At 41.3% G+C, this 21,173-nt stretch overlaps 1 protein-coding gene across 6 annotated transcripts in view; it reads left to right on the top strand.

The window, feature by feature from the left end:
- The window catches only part of SEMA4D (semaphorin 4D), a 79,680-nt gene that overhangs the window by 44,937 nt on the left and 13,570 nt on the right, over nucleotides 1-21,173 (top strand). For 2 of the 6 annotated variants that reach the window (XM_027670965.1, XM_027670967.1), the window contains exons 4-17: nucleotides 249-630; nucleotides 2,881-3,026; nucleotides 4,227-4,289; nucleotides 6,719-6,817; nucleotides 8,018-8,111; nucleotides 9,044-9,157; nucleotides 10,085-10,236; nucleotides 11,983-12,158; nucleotides 12,287-12,443; nucleotides 13,225-13,447; nucleotides 13,886-14,001; nucleotides 17,460-17,632; nucleotides 17,862-17,905; nucleotides 18,819-19,145. In XM_027670965.1, coding sequence (XP_027526766.1) covers nucleotides 537-630; nucleotides 2,881-3,026; nucleotides 4,227-4,289; nucleotides 6,719-6,817; nucleotides 8,018-8,111; nucleotides 9,044-9,157; nucleotides 10,085-10,236; nucleotides 11,983-12,158; nucleotides 12,287-12,443; nucleotides 13,225-13,447; nucleotides 13,886-14,001; nucleotides 17,460-17,632; nucleotides 17,862-17,905; nucleotides 18,819-19,145 — 1,978 coding nt within the window. In that variant the 5' untranslated portion in view covers nucleotides 249-536. Of the gene's footprint in view, nucleotides 1-248; nucleotides 631-2,880; nucleotides 3,027-4,226; nucleotides 4,290-6,718; nucleotides 6,818-8,017; nucleotides 8,112-9,043; nucleotides 9,158-10,084; nucleotides 10,237-11,982; nucleotides 12,159-12,286; nucleotides 12,444-13,224; nucleotides 13,448-13,885; nucleotides 14,002-17,459; nucleotides 17,633-17,861; nucleotides 17,906-18,818; nucleotides 20,721-21,173 lie in introns of those variants that run through there. The other 4 variants (XM_027670964.1, XM_027670963.1, XM_027670968.1 and 1 more) reach the window with 2 other exon arrangements.

Here is a 21,173-nt window from a genome sequence, read left to right as displayed (position 1 = left end):
AATTGAAAATTCAGAATATTTGTACTTGGCGTTCTGGATTGAAATGACTCCTTTCAATTGCTGCTTATTTGCCGTGTGATGTCTCATTTTCAAAAAATATTATTTTCATCAATTAATGTATTTTTTTTTTTTTAATCCAAATTGAGCTGTGCAGACAGCTGTAGAGATACCGCAAGATCAGTGCTATTTTTGGCAGTATTTGGTTTGCTTTTTCCTCTGCTTCTTACTCCCCTCCTCTCTCTCCACAGCACCGTTCATTTCTCCCTCGAAACAGAAGAATGCGCTCGGTCGCGCTTTTCTCAGCAGCTCTGCAGCCTGTGGAGAGTGTGGGCAGTTCCTGTGCGCAGCATCCTGGAAAATGTGCGTTCTCTTGAAGTGATCTGCTGGAAAGCACGTACTTGCTGCAGTTGTTCCAGCCCCTCAAGGTCTGAAATGCCCGGTCTCTGATAATTCCCTGGGATTTGCATTCCGTCTGCCGAAGGAGCGCTCACCTGCCGCGCCTGTCCAGCGAACCCCGCGGAGCAAGGACGCTGAAAATGGCTCTGTGTGTTTTTTATGCAGTCTGGGGTTTGTTGCTGGAGGTAGCAATAGCGTTTGGCCCGGTCCCGAGGATCACTTGGGAACACAGAGGTAAGAACAGCGATTTAAGCAGTGTAATACGGGACATTTCCACAACGCCAGGGTTTCTGTAGGGTCTGAAACTCCTTGAAGCCCTGTGTTCTTTCGGCCTATTTGCTGTGAGTTTGGTCAGGTACTGCTGGCTTTGCACAGTTTATGAGGTGCTTGGGACCAGAACATTCAAAAATAACTTGGTCACTGGGTTAACTGATTTCAGGTCCTTTGAGCATCTCTGAAAATAGAGCTCTTTAAAGGAGGAATTCCACATTTGGCTTTCTCAGCAGAATGGTCTTGCAGCTGAAGTTTGCTTCAAGAGAAAACTCCAATAGGTGTATTTTGTTTAAAACAAATTATTTTTACTCTGAGTCTGAACATGTTAGCGAAGTGCCCCTCTCCAGCTAATAATCTTTTTTTATGCTTTCTCAATCTGAGATGTATTTTGACACCAAGCCAACCTGTGCACTAAATAAATCACCAAGCAAAGGAAAAACAGGCATTTGGCCTTCTTCTGACAGCATCATATGGTGCTTAGATATGAAAAAATCTTTCACAGAACACCGCTTTTTTCGTATTTGAAGTTGCAGCAAATATTCATGACCTTCCAATACAGTTACAGGAGTCTGCAAATGGGGTGCCAGGAGAAGTAATAGGAATCAGAGGATCATGTAGCCTTTGGCTGAATAATTTAACCTGAGTCTGAAAAGAGCTCTAAAACAAGGACTATGGAGTAGTTATTTGCTGCTGTTTGGGAATATATATTTTTTTTCCCATTTTCTCCCTGCTCCCTGCCATCCCTCCACGTGGCATGGATGCTTTAGATCCTTTTTTACTCCCCAATTAGTAAGCAACAATTGTGCAGTAACTGAACAAAGCCAAACAAATAGATTGGCTATGTGAAGAAGCAACCTTAAAATAAGGGTATTAAATTCTGAGAGTCCTACTATAGGAAGAGATAGATGGAGATTAAGAATGTAGTAGGAATAAGCAGATTATGAGATGACTGTAGGAAGTGTTTTTCCTGATTATTGGCATAGCAATTAGTAGTTGCTGATGAAGCTTTTCAGAAACAGTGGCCTGGACAAGGCTTGTAGTTCCTTTGACTCTTTGATGCTCAGATCTTTTATAGTAGTTAAAATTTGGCAAGTTGCTGTTTAATGGTACAGTAATGTACTGCAGACCCACATCCAAATTAATCAAAATAAATGGAATTTATTTTCATTCCTGCTATTTCTCTCTGTTTGTCTGCTAAAGATTGTTGCATTTAAATATTGGAAACCTGCTCTCAATAGGAGAGGGAATTTTTGGTTTAGGGAAAATCTTCCTGCCAAGTAGAAGATTTCAAAATTACATGCTTGAGAATCTAGTTTAAAATTAATGTTTCTTGAGTACTGTAGCTGAAAATGTGCAATTACTTGTGTTAGAACTGGAAACAATAATGCATTGTTTTCATCTGTATCTTAAAAAGTCATGCCTAATTAATCTTATGGTAGTCTCATTTTTCCATTATGGTTGTAGATGCAGAAAACCCCCATTCTTTTATATTAGTCAGTTTGTGTCATCTTTCTCCAAGCTATTCTGGTCCAGTCTGCAAGCTTCCTCATTCCACTGCCTTTTCTCTCATGTCTCACTCTGTTTCTCATCTTCTTCCTTTTCATCTTGATTTTTCCCTCATGCTGTTTCCTTCTATTGTATGCATTTCATCTCTGGTTTTCATTTCACAGTCAGCTTATTGACCACCTATAAATGTTCTCTTTTTAGCTTCTGTGTCTTCTTTGTGCTGTGACAGGATGCTGAAGCATCATCTTAAGGTGCAGGATATTTTGTAAGATTTGTTCAGGGCGGTTGCAAGGGATGTGGTGACTGACCTGATTTTCCACAGTAGGTTGGTATGTGGAAAGGAAAAGGTGAGGAAGGACCTGATAGTGAATGTGGAAAATTAAAGTGTAGAAAAAGCAGGTAGGAAAAAAAAATAAAGGAAGAAGTGAGTTATAGGGTTCACCACGTGAGGAAATATTTAAGCATTTGACATTGAGTGAGAAAGTGGGGACAAGTCATTTTGATGTTTATGATGGGAGCTGCTGTTTCTGCTGAATCAAGCTTCTGAGGGGTCCCTCATCTTCTACATGGGTTTTCTGAACTAACCTTTATTGTTTTCAAATCATCCAACAGCTGTTAGACAACTTAGAAAAAATGACTCATAAGCTTGAACCCAAGTGATTGTGTTTCTTCATGTGGTGCTATTTTTTTTTTCCATTTCAACAGAGGTCCAGCTAATACATTTTAATGAACCAAAAGTGTCAAACTATTCAACCTTGCTGTTAAGTGAAGACAAAAATGTTCTATATGTAGGAGCCAGGGAAGTGATCTTTGCCTTAAACGCAGTGAATATTGCTGAGAAGCAGCACGAGGTATGCATTTTAATACATTATCCCCCATGTGAAAATCATGCACCAAATTTGACTTAATTGCCTAATATCAGTAGCATTGCACTTGAGGTAGCAGGTACCTAAAAGAGAAACCACTGGGCTACTCCAGTGTTATTTCTGGAAGATGCTGTAGAGCCAAAGAGAGGAAGAAAGGAGAAGTTGGATATAAACAAGTAATTAGAGGTATCCTTGGGTATTTCCTTCTTGTGGGCAGGATGCTGGACTGGAGAGACTTCAGGTGTCATCTGTAATGGTGGTTCTTACCCATATCCTTACTATCAGGAGTGGGCCACATGTTGTTAATCTGAATCAGAGGGTCACCTAATCTGAAACAGAAGCACAGGAGTGGCGGGCTGCAGATGTGCTGCAAATAATGGCCCCGTCCTTTGAGTCTGAGCTTCTGTTTTGTGTCTGGGTATGTCTGCACAGCAAGAGGTGGTGCAGACAGGTCTGATCCAGCTTGCTCAGAGAGGTGGTACTTTGGATGTGCTGACGGTGGCTTCTCAGAGTAGATTAGCCAGGCAGAAGTCTGCTAACGTATTGCTTCCAGTCCTTCCCAGGCTCCTGCTTCTCATCCCATCAGCAGCACAGGCTGACACGTAGAGGTGCAGCGTGGAGTCCCACCCAGCATGCTTTGGAAGATGCTCATATGATCTTTAATCTGAAGAACATATTCATGGATGGTGGTGGGAAATGTCACCAGCATATAAAACTTGTTTAATGGGTACATGTAGCTGTCAAAGTTGTACTCAGTGTAGTGTAAATTGGTCCAATGAGTTTTCTTTGATTCCTCTCCCCTATGTTTTTTAATTCAAGTGTTAAAGAAATTGAGAAGCATTTAAAATTGAAAATACTTAAAACAGTTACGGTTGCATCTCCCTAATGCATATGGTAATGAAAACTTTATTAGCAATTTGAGGGGAGTCATCATTATGAACCCAAAAGATAATAGCAGTAGTTTAGTCCTGCTTAAGGCACATGAATTTGAAACTGTCACCTCCCTGGGAAAGAATGGCTTTGAACCTTTGAAAACTACTGGGAAAATAAATAACTTGCACTTGCTGCAGACAGTTTTAGGATTGCCTTTTTTGGTGTGTGTGTGTGTTATTGCAAGATTTTCGGATCTTGTATTGAATTAAAGTACTTTGAATGTGCCTTTTTGTTGCTTCTTTTTTCACTTAGTTACACTGGAAGGCCGCAGAAGATAAAAGGACAAAATGCGCAGTCAAGGGCAAATCAGAACAGGTACTTCTATTGAACTTTGGCGAAGATATTACACATTGCATTTCAAGAGAAGTGATGTTAAAAAAAGAAAGAATGCAATTGTTTGAAATTTAGTGTTGAAATAATCGCCCAGTTTTTCTAAATTAACTTGAGCATTAGAAATTGCAAAATTGCAGCATACCTAGGTTGGTGGCTTTTTGGTTTTGGGTTGTTTTGGTTTGTTTTTTTTTTTTGTTGGTTGGTTGGTTTTGGGATTTTTTGATTGGTTGGTTGGTTTTTTTGTTTGTTTGTTTTTATTTTTTTTTGTTTTGTTTTTTTTTTAAATCATTATTTTTTGCTGGTGACTGTTACTTGAATGCCTGAAAATCTGAACACACCCTGATGTGTGCTCTGGTTTTAATGGTTTTCCATTTAAAACGCTGAAACAGTATTGCTTTCACTGAAGTAATTGATAGCCACTGTTGTGTTTTGCCGTGGCAGTAATTCCTTCCCAGCATTTGGTTTTACAGAATGACTGATAATTTCGTTTGCTTTGCTTTAGGGCATAGGTGTCTGGGGTTTTTTTTTCACTCATTCTGTGTCCCCTTGTGGTGCTCAGTGGGTGTGCACCTTCCTTGCCCAGAGAGCACCTAAGCAGCCTGACCTCCTGACAGCTTGGCAGTGCAGGCAGGCTCAGCCCCTGGGATCCCTGGGTGTTTCTAGGAACCACTGACTCCTCATGACTGCCAGGGTGTGGTCTGGCTTGCTCGTTTTCCCTCTCCGTGGAGGTGGTTTACTCGAGGTAGTTGAATGTATGTGGATGTACCTTTCCCCTGGTGTGAAACCACTTCATTTAATGGTATGGCAGAGCGAGGGTTTGCTGGGCAAGACTGTCAGTCAGGCTTTTAGCACAGGTTTGAAAGTAGAATCCTGCAAGTCTGTGAATGCAGAAAGCAGTCCTACTCTGCAGCTGCAGGGATGTGACCCTTAAACCTGCAGCCTCCTCATTTCACGCTGTTACAAAACCCCAAGTGCTGCATCCAGGGCTGATAGGCATTCTGCCTTCATGGGCCTGCTCAGGGTGGGAGTGGGCTCTCTGCCCTCCCTTGGACTGGCTTACTGCTTTTCCTTCCACTGGTGACTGTCAGCACGTTGTCCAAACATGAGGTGTGGCAGATATTTCAGGGGCTGTTTCCTCCTTGGCTGCCTCTTCAGGATGGGGTCAGAGAATGTTATTTGTGTTTTCCAGGTTCAGTTGGGGTTGCTAGTGATAATACTCACAGCCACAATGACTGTGAGATGTGAGTTTCTCTTATATATGCATATGTGTATGTTAGACCCCACAAAGAGGTGCTTTCTCAGAGCTCTAAATTTATTTTTTTCGTTTTCCCCTGTCCCCAGTTTAGCAACTCACACTTGTTGCTGGCCATGCTTTTCCCTCACTGTACTCCTGACTGTTTAGTAATCACATTTATTGTAGCTGTGATGTTTTGTGTAGTCCAGTAGTTTAAAAAGGGTCAAGGTTTTAAGCCACTATTGCTATTTCTTATACTCTCCCCCATCCATCACCACTATACTGTGTAATGCCAGCAGAAAGCATTCATACATTCAAGGACCTCATCTGGCAGAAAACTGGTTTTACTCTCTTCCCCTCCCTGCAGTTTTCTGCCATACAGTCACAGAAATACCTAGTTTGTCTTGTAAGAAGGAATAGCAAGGACAGTGCTGAAACTTGCTTAAGAAGTTTATAGAACAACAGTTCAGTGGTGGTGTCTGGCAGTATACTAGCAAGAATTAAGGGATGTTGTTGATACTGGTTTTTCCCCTCTCTAAGTGGGTGTTTAGAGTTGTTTTTCTTCGTGATTAATCTGAGTCTTTATGGTATCATTTATTAACGGTTTTGCTCAAACTCCTTGTTCTGCTTCAAAGCCAGAGAAATTAAGAAGATTCCTTGGATGATATCAGACAGAGACTGGGGGGGGGGGGGGGGGGGGGGGGGGGGGGAGAGGGGTGGCAGGGCATGGAAGGACAGCAATAAGTGACAAAACTTTATAGCTAATTTAGGGGAATTACAGGTTTTGACTGTCAGTGTTCCGTTGAGGTGTACAAGAGATGGTGAAATCCAAAACTCCGTGTTTAACTAGTCATTCCCATGGATTGGATGTGTGTTTGGACCTTGTGCTTTTGTAAAAACATCTCGAGATGGACCCTGCTGAGTATATGTTACTTGGTCATGCTACCCTGACAGGATACTGAGGCAGCTGCACACGACTGTGGGAAACCAAACGCTGCAGGATTGATTAGAGCTCCTGGAGATTGTAGGGAGATGGTGCCCCAGTGTCACCCACGTGTCACCCAGGCTTCTCTGGTGTGTGGCAACAGAAAAGCAGACAGCACACCATCATCTGTTTATGTTGGACTGTGGAAGCCATGGTTTATCAGACTGGTTCTCTCCTCATCCTCTCTTACAGACGGAGTGTCGTAACTACGTGCGTGTCTTGCAGCAGCTGAATGATACTTTTCTCTACGTGTGTGGAACTAATGCATTTCAGCCAACATGTGATTACGTGGTAAGAAATCCATGTATGTTTTGACCCAGCAACAAGTGTAACTTAAAAAGCAGCTCAAGTGAAGGACAAGTTGATCTCCATTCCCAAAACTGTTGTAGCTTCAGTGCTGGTTGTAAGGTTAGGAGCATTTGTTGCACTGTCCCACCGTAGAGTATGGAAATAAACTGTACTGTTCCTTTTTTCAGAGCACTTAATGAATTCTTGATTCATCTTGTCTAACTGCAGATTTACTTTTTTGTAATTCTTTGCGTATTGTATGTTAGCATAAAAGCAGTTTCTGAAACTGAAATTACGTTGTTTGTAACTTCCACCCATTACCAGATCTTCCCGAAATTTCTCAGATTCCTGTCTCTGCTTGTCTTTTGTCTCTGCTTCTGGCTATGCCACAGATTCTTAGTGCTGAATGCTTCAGAGTGAAGTCTTGGCACAAAATTAAAACTCCCTTTTCTCGCTGCTGACTCCTGTATCATTTTCCCTACTTGCGGCTCTTAGCAATTTGAAAGTTGAGAAATCTTGTAGCTGTGCCTTCTTGTCTCCCCTGCTTGCAAGTCTGCCAGCCATCACCTCTGGAATATTGCCAGGAGCCATTGTTCTTAGCTTCCAATGTCTCCATTACACAGTATAACTGATTACTTGCCCAGTACTGTGGCTGCAGTTCGTCTTTCTGATCCTCATCCTCTTGGTTTTTAAGGGATTTATAAAGTAGCAGCCAAAATACTCTGTTGCTTTTTAAAGCTTTAGCTGGATTATGCCCTATCTCACAAATTTAACATAATCTCAAAAAATTGCTAAATCCACTTCAGAAAGCCTTCTTGATTTCTGAGACTCTCTATTTTTTTCAGGCTAATTCAATAATTGCCAGGTCTTTCCATATATCAGTTAACTTCCCTGCTGTTCCTGGTGTCTTTCTTGGGTGCTTTTTCTTGAGGTCTGTCTGGATTTAACTTTTCATCTTCTGCTCTTTTCTGTTCTTGGCCTCACAAATTACAGGATCACATTTCCTGTCTGTCTGTGGGACTTGATAAGATTTTCCAAAAACACATATGCCTTTTATAATTTACACAAAATGCCTCTGATGCTGGAAGTTGATGATATAGCCCAATATTTAGTGTTTAGTTTTCAGTTAATTTTGCATGAGCTGAGTGGCTGAAAAAGTGCTAACAGTTGTTTTGTGGTTTTCAACTTGATTTCTTTTTGCAGAATTTAACTTCATTTGAACTTGGAGGTAAAAATGAAGATGGTAAGGGTAGATGTCCATTTGATCCTGCTCAAAGCTACACATCTGTTATGGTTGGTAAGTTCAGACTTTGCCTACCTCGTTCTTATGTATAAAAAAAGTTGTATCTTTTCCACTGTCATGCTCCAGTTTGTTAATGTCAAAATGGTAGCTTGCATCCATATTTTTTCCTTTTATTGTGTATCTGTAAAGATGTTAAAATACTTATTTGGTCAACCTTAGTGTGTTTTTTAAAGGAGAACTTAAAACTCCAGGTTGTTTTGGAAGCAACTTCTAAAATACTAATTTTCAAACTGTATTTTCAGGTGTTTAATGTATTTAGTCCAGGTGGTCTAAATGTACTTGGCTGCACTTGTAGCATCCATTAATGCAATTTCAGTAAATTTAACAAGTGGTACTTTTCAGCTGTCCTGAAGACTTATCCATGAGACAGAATAGGGAAGTGAGATGTTGATTGCAGGTAGACTAACTGCATAGAGAGACACCCCTGAATCTCAACCTGGGGGAACCAGAGTTGATGGATTTACTGTTGTGTCACAAGATCATGAGAGAAGCTCAACGTAGGATGAAACAGGAAATGAGAAACACAACTCCCTGCACTGTGCCTACGATTTTAAAAGTTGAGTTTGAATGATGGTGGCATAGAAAGAGAGAAGAATAATTCCAAACTTTGGATGAATTTAAGTAAATTCACATGAGTTTACATGAACTGTAGGTTTACGTGTTGCGTGCTAAAGTACCACAAAAACTACTCTGAATTTCATCAGTTCTTGTGTTAGAGCATCAGTAAACCACACTGTGGAAGTGTTAGGCTTCAGCACAGTCAGCAGAAATGTAAACATAAAATACATGTCCAGGGCAATTTAGAGGAAGTCCTTGTTTATCTTTTCTTGTGGGAAGCTTAAGCTTGCACAGACTCAGAAAATATTTGTGTACCCTTTTTGGTATCCAGTCCATAAGATCTAAAATATTTGGTTTTGTGTTTAAAGACGAGGAGCTTTATTCTGGGACTTCTTACAATTTCTTGGGAAGTGAACCCATTATTTCACGGCACTCTCATCAGAGCCCTCTGAGAACAGAGTATGCAATACCTTGGCTTAATGGTAAGTGGGCATGAGAACTGGCCCAGATAAATTACTTTTCTTTCTTCAACCCCACACTGACAGAGTTTTCCTGGGTATAAAGAGCAACTGTCTAATAGAGAGAATGGATTTTGTTATACTGGCATACCCTGGCATGTGAGTGTGTGCCCTCAAGCATGCCATCAAGAGATGTTGTTTTGAAGTTTTAGGATTTTTGTCAGCATTGACAATGAAAACAGCTTCAAGATATGCAGGTTTACTCTGGACAATAATGGCTGCAGTTTGTTTTATATCTACGTGTTCTTCTTTGCAATAATGCAGCTTAGTTATGATACAGTAAGGAAGGGCAATGTTTTTGGTCTGGAATGGGTTTTCAAATTGAGCTGGTTGTGGTTCTTCGTGATTTCAGCTCCTGAATTTCAGAATTCACTGAGCTTTGCGAACATTCAGGGGTTTGAGGCTTTGTGCCAAAAAGGACCAAAATCACGATCATCATAACCAGAAAGTACAGGATAGTGAGTTTTGTAACACATGTTGTAATATGTTGTTTTTAGTCTTTCAGCTAGTAGCTGAAATGGAGGGGAGGCAGGCAAGGGAGGTCATGTCCTCCAGGCCCATTAGAAAACCATGTTTGAGTATGGGCTGAAGAACATTATGGTGCAGTAATAATCTCATTACTTCAGAGATCTCTCAGGTATCTTAGTGCTTTCATTTAGGATTTGTGGGTTTGGGGAATTTTTTTTTTCTGTTCCTGTTTTGTTTTGTTTTGTTTTTGAGAAACACTATTCATATTATGAACAACAAACTGTGTAGGGAGGTCAGTGACTAGAGAGCAGGTAAATTCAGTGTGGATTTTGGGTGAAAGAGAACTCCTAGAGGGTCTTTGAGGGAATCAGGTTAGTAGTCTCATACATAATGGAAAATTCTTGTCTTTGTGTCTGTCTGTAGAGCCCAATTTTGTTTTTGCTGATGTGATAAGAGCAGATCAAAACAGCACAGATGGAGAAGATGACAAGATATACTTCTTTTTCACCGAGGTGTCTGTGGAGTATGAATGTATTGGAAAACTGATGATTCCAAGAATAGCTAGGGTCTGCAAGGTGGGAGATAGTTCAATTTACTATTACTACATCAACTAGAATTTTGTTAAAAAGCATTTATTTTTGTGAACTTACTGCCAGTTAACTGGAAGTGGTTGAATTTAGCGAATCTTAGTGAATCAGCAGTTCCAGCCAGTTCTTCAGAACCGAGAAAGCCTTAATGGTTGCTTTGTGAATAAATGCTTGACTTAATTTTGCACAGTTATGAAATTTCAATACATCTGGGGGTTCTCCTCTCTCTCCTCCGGGGGAAAACAAACCAACCGTGACAAAACCCAGCAACAGAAAAAGTGTTTCCCCAGGCTTTCCTTTCTTTTTTTCTTTTTTTGACAAGTACTGTGAAGAACTGACTTTGGTTTGAGCTGAGCAGACAGGATGTCTGTCGAGTGACTTTCAAGTATCTGTATGCAAACAGAGCTGTAGCTGTGTCCACAGCAAAATAGTTCTTGGCTCTGGTGTAGCAGATGGGACTTCTATGAAGCTCTTAACAGCTGCCAGAGCCTGAAGGAAAATGGTCACCAGCAGCCTGATTGTGTCACACTTGCTGTGCTTAAACCTCACTGGGTTAGGCTGATTCAAGTATTTCCTCAGGAGTGTTGGTTGAAAATCTTGCTGATGGAAGTTGGGTTTTTTTTTTCCCCCCAGTATAAGACGTTGATTTAACAAAAACTTTTTCAGTGGAATGTATCAATTTCCTCAAGGTTTTTTTTTGTTTTCCAACAGGAAATTTATCTGCCTGCCTCGTTTTTATGAGGTTGAAAGTTTTATTTTGACTTCACTGTTTTATATTTAAACATGGAAGTCAAAACATAAATGAAAAGTTAGTGCCCTTGAGATTTCTGTTAAACAAGGAGCTGGAGGCAAGTTTATGTTGGGCTTTTTATGACCCTCTGCCCACTGACAGCTTGTGTATGCTTTAAAAGGGGATTGTTGTGGAATATGAGAGCTTCATTATTATATTATTATATAATTCAGACTGTTGTGTTTGAAATAGGAATCAGTGGCAAGTTGCAAATCCATAAGCATTTATGCTTAATTGTTTTAATAAATTTTGCAGATTTCCTTTAATACTTTGCATAACACCCTTGGATAATGAATGGAAAATATTAATGCAGTTTCAAATATGCCCTTCTTTTTGAAGTGGAGTATCAGAGCTACAGCTTGATTAGCAAATATTTTGGAGCATTTCTTGTCAATGTATCTTAACTTCTTTAAGCCTTGGTACTGCAAATCCTGAATAAAGGTGGTAACTGCCAGGAAGACTAAACCATTGCTGCATTTCTTCTAATGAAATTATCAAAGTCAGGCAAGTTTAAGGGCATATTGCAGCATTAGAATTTAAATCACAGTTTTGATGTCTTAGAAAAAATGCAATATTACTTATTTCTCTAAAGGGACAGTATAGTACTTCCACCCTTATTTTACTTGTTCTAATAAACAGCTTTTTCCTAATGGTGCATTGCCCATCTCAGTTTTTTCAAGTGTTGCTGAAGTCTTCATTAACTCTCATATTCTATCTTGCCTGTATCTGTGATAGAAACAATTCTGCATTATTGTTGTTGAATCAGTTTTCCTGTGGCTTTCTTACTGTTGTTTGTGAATTTGTTAGCATTTATTGGTGGTTGCTATAGATGAAATGTTAGAAAATAACAGAGCTTAGTAATTTCGTGCTATAACAGTGGTTCTTAAATGCCAAAATGCTTGTAGTTCTCCTCACAAACACCTTTTTATCTTTTTTAATACAAGAGGGACCAAGGAGGATTAAGGATCTTGCAGAAAAAATGGACATCCTTTCTCAAGGCCAGACTGATTTGTACCATCCCTGATAAGAATTTAATTTTCAATGTTATCAATGATGTTTTTATCCTCAAGTCTCCGACTTTGAAGGAGCCAGTGATATATGGAGTCTTCACCCCACAGCTGTAAGTACCTTTAATGTCAGTTGGTTACTACAAGAACTAATAATTGCTCCTGTTTTTGTTTTTGTTTTTTTGTTTGTTTGTTTGTTTGGGGGGTGTTTATTTTTTTTAATTTCTTCCTGAACTTCTAGGAATAACGTGGGGTTGTCAGCAGTGTGTGCATACAGTCTGTCTACTGTAGAAGAGGTTTTCTCAAAAGGAAAATACATGCAGAGTGCTATAGTGGAACAGGCTCACACAAAGTGGGTACGATACAATGGGGAGATCCCTAATCCTCGACCTGGTGCGGTGAGTTTGTGTAATCTTGGATCTGATGACTTTTTTTTTTAATGCTCAAAAGTAAAGAGACTAGAAAACATTAGGTAACCTATTAATGAATTATTTGTTTGCCCTACCTGGTTACTTCTTGTTGCAAAAAAGTGTACAAAAACAGTGAAGTGATGTGTTCTGAACTTTGTATCTGGGAACCAGAGTGGTTTTTTTTTCCCTTTTTAATTTAGAATTGAGTTATTTACTGGTTTTGGATTTTTATTATTTTGTTAGTAATTTTCTGCTGGTGAAACAGAATATGTACACACTAGAAACATCAAATACTTTTGAGTTCAAATGAACAGAAGTATAGCAACTGTTGCATTGTCTCTGTAGGTTCAGCATGTTTATCCAACACAGTGCATTACTCTACAAACTAAGATGTTCATAGTGCTCAGCCTCTTTCAGACTTTTCTTACTTCCTTACGTTCCTTACAGTCATCTTGTTGCTGGTGCTGAATGAGGTGACAGCTAAAAGCAGTTAAAATGTGTGAGACTTACAGAAGGAATATTTTCCTAGAATGTATTTTGAGCCCAAAAAAAATGTAGTCCAAGGCTACAGGGATTAGTACATCACAGAATCCGGAGTGCTACGAGCCCTGAGGACTTACCTCAATAGAATAAATGTGTGTTTATTGGCCAAAGTGATACAGAGAAGAAAATGCATACAGCTGTGTCTTTGTTTTGTACAAGTAAATGATATAATTTGATTGTCTCTTTTGTTTTGATTCTTTTTCCCCCCTCCCTGTCCTCCTGCTAGTGTATAAACCATGAAGCTGGAGGATCAAGCTACATGAGCTCGCTGAATTTACCAGACAAGACACTGCAGTTTGTCAGAGACCATCCTCTGATGGATGACTCAGTGACCCCGGTGGGAGACAGACCTCGGCTGGTAAAGCAGGATGTGAAGTACACACAGATTGTGGTGGACAGAGTCAGAGCACTCAATGGCACCATGTATGACGTGATGTTCATCGGTACAGGTGAGTTCTCCAGGAGACCCCTGTTTTAGGGGTGCGCTGGTTCTTTAGTTTTCAAAGAGAAACTCTTGAGATTTCCGTGTTTGCAGTGCTTGTGCAGCTGGTGTTTCCATTAAAGGGCAAGGTGCCACCACAGTAAGTGGACAGTCTTAACATAACGTTTAAAAGGTATTGCAGGAAAAGAACTGCAAAGCTGCATGAGTGCAGCAAAAAACACACAGAAGATAATCCCTAAGTGGTTGTTCTGTGTGCCAAAATGTTATGTCTTGCTCAGAGCTCCTGCTGATGGCAAATTTAATGGTTGCCTTTGACACAGAGTTATATGAAGTCTTCATCTGAACAGCAAGCAGATTACTGAGACAAGTTAAAGCAATTGTGCAGGGTTCTTTTCCTGCCTTTCTGTTTTAAGGATCTTACTTAAACATATTGCTGTTGTTTCAGATCGGGGAGCCGTGCACAAAGCCATCAGCTATGAAAATGGAATGCATATTATTGAAGAAACACAGTTTTTTCCAGATTTCGAACCGGTCCAGACTCTCTTGCTTTCATCCAAAACAGTAAGTGCTGTGAGCATCACAGCATTCATCTCCATTTTTGTTCTTCCCCAAACCTTTTAAGTACCACTTTGTAACCTTGTGACAGGAGGCCATCACTGTGCACCTGCCCAAAAGCTGCATTTGTAACTCATGGCACTGCAGCAGTATCACATATCGCCTGCTGCATTTCAGTCTGTTTGGTAGGTGCCAAACTTCTAAATGTATGTGGACATGGGGAAGGGGTGGGGGGGCACGAGTGTGCAGATCTTCACTTCGATTCCACGTGGAGAAGCTGAAAGCTGTAAAGTGTTTCAGAATACCAGACTGAGGGTTAGGAGTAATGTAAAAATCCCGACCTCTTGTGGCCATTGCAGATCTGCGAGGAAAAATCCTCTCCACCGCCCTAAGCAGTGACTTGTAGCATCAGACCCCTCAGACAGCGAGATTTCAGGGACTTAAATGCCTCTTTTGAAGTGTCTGATAGTAATAGCAGCATTCAGTAGCTACCCAGTGAAAGATAAATTCTCTGCAGCTTAGGGATTTAGGAGTACTGCCAACATATCTTTGAAACAGCTTTTATTTTTCTGTGGTATTTAATAGAACTTTGCATGTCAACATGATCAGCTCAGTGGAACAGAGCTTTATGTCATAATTTTACAAGCTTGGCTTGCACACTTATTTGTCCTTTCATGCTTATAATAGGAACAACTCATGAGGACAGAGCATATTTTTGCTGGACAAATGAAAATCAGGATTAAAATCTTCCGTGCTTATAGTTTTCAGTAAAGATGTTTGTATTATTTTGTATGGTGCATAACACTGGCAGCTCTCTCTATATGTGTGTAGATGTATATTGTGTGTGTGTCTACATATATATACATAAAGTATTTGCTGGTTTCTTCTGCTTTATCTGCAAAGAAAACCCTATGATAGAAGATAAGGATAGATAACTCCTCTAATAAATATGCTAATTCCCCTTCTTCTCATTGTGGGATCATTCATACACTGACTTAGTTATGATTCCTCCATTTCTTGGGTGTGCAAGGGAAGAGATGGGCATTATAGCCTTAAACCAAAGACATGTGATGTAGCAGTTTCATGGTAGCCAAGACTAGTGTAGAAGTAATGGCATTGCATGTGTTCATTCTGAGTCCAGGTGCCACATGCTCAGTTCCTCAAGAGTATCCTGAATCATGGCATAGAGGCTGCATAGGGAATGCACTGCCTTTTCAAAGCTTAGAATTGAAACAAAACACTGCTTCCTGATGTAGTTGTTGACGCACAAAACTAAACCCCAAAGCTGAAACAGTGCTGCCCAGTACATTCTCATAAAAGCAGGGGTCCTTTTCAGTGATGATGAGTGGGAGATTGGGTCAGGTGCCAGTCATGAAAGCTGTATGGTCGTGGTACCACCCAAGCAGGGATTTAATGCTGCTCCCCAGCATGAAAACACAAGTTTCTGCCTCCACAGTCGGTGGCTGCTGAAGTCCTTCCTAGAGCTGGTATTTTGATACATGTCATGGCATCCCATAGTAGTGGATTAACCACAGAAGGGTAATAATTACCCTGATGGTGGGATTTAGACCCCTCTGGAGTCACAGTCCTTTCTGAACACGTTTTTCAGTAGTTTCCAGGTTCTTCCCACATTGTTTAACGTGCTGGGCAGAGTCAGACAATCCTACAGTAGATCTTCTGCTTGACTTGAAGGTGTGTCTGGTTTGGTTTTTTTTAAATGGTCTTCTCAGCTTGCTGCATGTTCCCTGAACTCTTGGATGTGTGAGCTGGGAAACATGTGAGGCACTACAGTGCATGCACAATGTGGCAGCATTATCTAGAGGAGCACAAGAGAGATAACAGTGCTTTGTGCATTGGGGGAGCCTTTGACAGAGTGGTTCCCTTCCTAGGAAAAGGTACCACTACCAAAAGGTAGTACATCTCCAGCACTGTACACTTCCTTCCATGGGCAGTGCAGCATAGTCCAGGTTAGACTTAAGGATGGAAGACTGCATGTGGATGGATGTTCAACTATCTTTCAAACTCCAGTCTTCCAACAGATTCTTTTTTGATCCTGTTCTGCCTTGTGTTTTCCAGTGCAGAGGGTGTCCTTGAAAGCTGTCTGCACACTTCATATATGAGACCAATCCAAACTAATTTGTGCTTGGTCTTGTAGCTTCCTCTGGAGACTTTCTCATGATCTTTGCATTAAAAACACTGACCTCTTCTGAGTTCTCATGGCAGAACCTGCTTACATAGCAAAAGAGCATCAGTGAGCCCCAAAACCTAAATTCACCCCTAAGATAGTCTGATAGTTGTTTTCTTGAGGCTTTTTTCTCATGTCCAGACAAAACTTCTGCACCATGAACATGAGATTTTTTTAAGAATGTTTCTCTACCAGAAGTCTTTCTTGGATGTCTGCCCATCACTTTGTGACCATGCTCGTTCTGCCAGAGTCAAGCAGTCCTCCTGAGGACATTTCTGTGCACTGAGATCTGTGTGGCTGCAGTACAGGAGAAGCCACTCTGTGCTTGGATCTGGCCCATTTGGTGTGACAGCTGCAGTAGGGTGCTGATAAATCCACTTGGTGTTCTGCTCAGGATGAAGCCAACCCACTGCCAAGGTGGGGTGTGCCACTTGGCTTTCTGTGCAGAGCCTCTCAAAAAGGAGGTGGTTGGTCACTGGTGGTTTGGGGTTGCAGCACAGGTCCCTTTCTTCAGTCTTCACCTTGTAATATGTGAAGTCAGTGTAGCTTTAGCCATCAGCTTCCCTGAGCTTTCAAGCAGATGAGTGAAATATGGCAGCTGCCTGCCTTTTATAGGAAGGGTGTTTGGAATGAGTCTTTTCCTGTTGTGTCAGAGTGACACTTGTTTGGGATCCCAGCAGCGATGGTTCAATAGGTGATCTGATTATGTCCCCCTTTTCCTTGGTGTCTTGCCAGTGCTGTTTTCCTTTGAATACTGCCAGTGTTCCTCCTTGAAAAGCATAAAGCTGATGCTGATGTGGCTGCAGAGGCCTGGCTGGTTGATGGAGCTGAAGGCAGTAGGGCTGCTTTGGGTTAGCAGGAGCAGCTCCTACTAAGAGCCTGGTTAGGCTTTCATGTGCCTGCTGCAGCCTAGTCATCCTCACAATTTTGCCTTGCCTCATGGAAGGATTGTTGGAGCATTCATATTTCTGGAAAAACTGTGTGATAAAGCCATGGTTAGACGTGGTTGTTTTCCATTGTCACAAACTGTATCTGTTTCAGGTTTTTGTTGTCTTTTTTTCACTTCCGGCACTGCTGCAATATTTTCAATTTAAGTTTCTAGAAATAAAAGCTAATGAAACACTTATTCCCCTCATGCACCAGTTTTTACAAACATGGCTGAATGTTTGCAACTCTTTAATGATACTTAAAGCATGTAATGAGTTTTTGGCTTTGATGAAGTGATCGACTGTGATTTCTTTCTGATTTTTTTTTTTTTACTTTGTTTGTTTTTCTTTAGGGCAGAAAATACCTCTTTGCTGGCTCAAATTCTGGTGTGGTTCAGTCCCCATTGGCATTCTGTGACAAGTACACCACTTGTGTTGACTGTGTTCTGGCAAGGGATCCTTACTGTGCTTGGAAACCCCTTGAAGCTTCCTGCATTAATATTTTTAAAGAAGCTGAAATTGGAAGGTAATGGTAGCATTTGATGACCTTGCAGTTACAATCAGTATTGAATCAGTCTTGTCCCTTACCGATAAGTGGAATTTAAAAAAAAAATGTTTTCAAATACAGACTTTTTTCTATCCATTTGTGTCTGCTAGTGCTGTTTAGATAAGATGACTGACTTACTACAGTAAGGGAATGGGCAGGCTCTAGGAAACAGGATTTGAAGTTTTAATGTTTGGGCTTCCTTTTACAGGAACTGGATTCAGAACATAGGTGGAGATGCATCTTCTTGTTCTGGTGAGTTAGTCTTTGAAGAGCTCTTTCATGTGCCTAGGTGGAGTAGTGAAAGAGTTGTGCTTAGTTCAGCTTTGCTTTTGTGATTACCTGAACGTGCATTTACATTTTTATAGGTATGAGATTCTGCTTTTGAATATTTGAGCATCTGTACAGCCTGCATGTTGTCTTAAAAATGTCTGTGTTTGTATGCGTTTCAGTGTGCAGTGCACAACCCCCTGAAATGAACGGGGGCACCTCAACAGTGGCTTGTGAATGAAAGCAATACCAGAAGTACTTCTATTGCAGAGGCCTCTGTCTCTTTGATACAGCATTTGACGTTCTACTGTGAGCCTTGACAAGTGCTTGGTTATTGCTGCTAGATCAGATTAAGTGACTTGGAAAAAAAGCTGATTTTATAGTGAGAGGGGAGGGGGAGCTTGGATCAAAGTACAGAGCAGCTGAAGTACCTTCCATAGTGCTTTTAAGACAAGTAATCACAGGTCCTTTCTTTGTAGTGTGTGCTGCTGCCACCAGATCAAGGACATCTTAAAGAGGCAGTAGTGTTACAGGAGGTTTGAGCTGCAGTAAACAAAGCTCTTAAGAGTTTGATTTACCCCCAAGTTCAGTATCTTGCCTCAATGACTCGTCTCAGGTGCACACTCAGTTGTGGATCAGCAAGGTCTCATCTTTGTCTAGAAGTGGAGGCTCTCTTAGAGTTTGAGGTGTCCTGTCTTAGTCTGTCTTGATGTTTTGCGTGCAGCTGTAGCTTGGTATTTCACTCAGATTCTTGCATGCTGTCATCTTGGTCTTGTGAGGTGAATGCCATAGACCTTCACACTTTCTATTAAGGCTGTAACACAGTCCTGTGAAGCTGTACAGGTTAGAGAAACTGGAATCATTGCTGATACTCTGCACATTTATTTTGATGTTCCAGATAAAGTAAGAGAGAATCCCCTACAGCATACATTCAAGCATGGGAGCACAGCAGAACTCAAGTGTTCTCAAAAGTCCAATCTGGCACAGGTAGTTTGGAAGTTCAAAGATGATGTGCTGAGAGTGGAGAGTCCCAAGTACCGTCTGCTGGAAAAGGCACTGCTCATCTTCAATTTATCAGAAGGAGACAGTGGCGTTTACCAGTGTTTGTCAGAAGAAAAAGTGAAGAATAAGAAATTTTCTCAAGTGCTGGCTAAGCACGTTTTGGAACTGAAAAAAATACAGCACACCGTGGCGGGCCCCACCGCAGCAGCTGCACCAACAGAAGGTAATAGTGATGTGCCAAAGGCCTCAGCTGTGTCAACCGAGGGTTCCACTGCTCACACCTCGACCACTCACATGGTGCCAGTCACGACAGCAAGGATAGTGACAAAGCCCATTGGCCCTGTCCTGACGAGTGTAGCCTCCAACACAGAGCTCTTCAACTCAATTCCCGATGCGGTCCCAGAAAAGACGATGTTCCTCAAGTCAAACGACAACTTCTTGTTGATGTTCCTCTTCCTCTTCTTTTTCATTCTGTTTCTGTGCCTGCTCTCCTACAACTGCTACAAGGGGTACCTGCCGGGGCAGTGCCTGAAGTTCCGCTCCGTCATGCTGCTCGGCAAGAAGAAAACCAAGTCGGATTTTTCCGACTGCGAGCAGAGCGTGAAGGAGACGCTGGTGGAGCAGGGCAGCGTGAGCCACCAGAGCGGGGAGCAGCCCAAGCCCGCGCACGACACCGGCTACGAGACGGAGCCCGACTGCGGGAACAGCCAGCTGCAGGCCGGGGACTCGCAGGCGTCCCGCGAGGCCAAGGACAAGCCCTTCGATGTCAAGTGCGAGCTCAAGTTCGCAGACTCGGACGTGGAAGGGGACTGATGGCTGATCCATTCCCTCTCCTTTCCGAGGTGGATGCGAGCCGCGGTCCCGCGGCGGCTGTCGGAGCAGGGGCAGCGCGGCGGGGAACGACGGCCAAGCCATAGCGGGGTTTTCGTGCTTCAGCTGTACAGCGAGCCAGTTTCCATTCAGATCTCAGCAGATTAGAGAAGCGGTGTTCTTGTCTGGAGACCGTGGCATCTTGTGTCGTACTGTCCTTCTTTTTTTTTTAAAAAAAGTTTTTTTGAATGGCCAGTTTCAGATCGCCACTTGTTTATTCCAGGTATTTTTTTCCCCCCCCACTGAGCGCTTTGCTCCAGTGAAGCTACTTGCTTGTTCTTTGGCCATGTTCTTCCATAGAGTAAAAGTAACTTTTTAATTCAGTTGGCTTTAAAAAGTACTTCAGTCTACACACGTTTTTAGTTGCCATTAAAAAAAGACCTAGTTTCATTTTAATTCCAAATTGGAAATTGAGTTTAGTTTATCAGATTGGTAAATTATAGACTTTTGTCCAGATTGGGACATTTTTTTCTTTGCTTCTAGTGATTATTTTTAGTTTCATGCTTTGTGTTTTGGCACACTAGATCTCTTTAGTTGGTTAAAGTTAATTTTTTTAACTACTTTTTGAGTATCTTAGATTTTAAGGTACAATGGGGATAGCATTGCCTTGATTTGTGTAAGACTCAGGGATAATCTTGTTTAAAGGTTTTTTTCTTTGCTGCTTTTTAGAAATGTAGGTACAACAATATCAGTACAAAACATGGAGTAAGTGGGGAATGGGGAAGGAGGAAATAAATGCTTTTTCTTTTTTTTTTTGTTTTTCCTCCCCCCACCAGCTAGAAAGCTGGACATAGTGATGTTTTATTTTCTATACAAAACTGGATTTTTTTTTTTCCTTTAGTTGATGAAACAGTACAGGCAAGCATCTGTCAGTTAGCAGTGACAAGGAAAGAGGTTTCTTGCATTGTGGGAGCAAAACAGGAATCAAGAAGAACTAACTCCAACAATTCAGCTGGTGACTCTCTGAAGTGGACTGTAAGGACTCAGCCTGACGAGGAAACGTTGCCGAGGTTTTTTTTTTGTTGTTCTTCTTTTCAGGTTCAGAAATAACTCAGCTTCTTTTTGTGACAAATCTTTGCAGCATCACCCTTTCCGGATGATACCTTCCACTCTCCTATGCAACTGGAGACTGAAACTGGAGCTGCTTAAACAATCAGTCCTTTGAACTGTTTATGTGAATCATGCCTGCTGACGTGAAAGTGTGCATTTGTTCTCAGCCTGGTTCACAGCAGCACTGTTTGTCTGTAAAAGCATTTTGTGTGCAGTAACAGTCCTGAAGAATTGTTCCTCTCACTGCATCTTTCTGTAAATATTGCTAGAAGTAGAATTTGTTTTAACAGTAAACAGCAGAATGCCTGGGCTGCTTTTCTATGTTGAACTT

Source organism: Neopelma chrysocephalum, unplaced genomic scaffold, assembly GCF_003984885.1.
Source record: "Neopelma chrysocephalum unplaced genomic scaffold, ASM398488v2 Primary Assembly neopelma1_97017, whole genome shotgun sequence".
NCBI lineage: Eukaryota > Metazoa > Chordata > Aves > Passeriformes > Pipridae > Neopelma > Neopelma chrysocephalum.
Note: the sequence above shows the minus strand (reverse complement) of the source record. Positions and strands in the feature narration are given on the sequence as shown.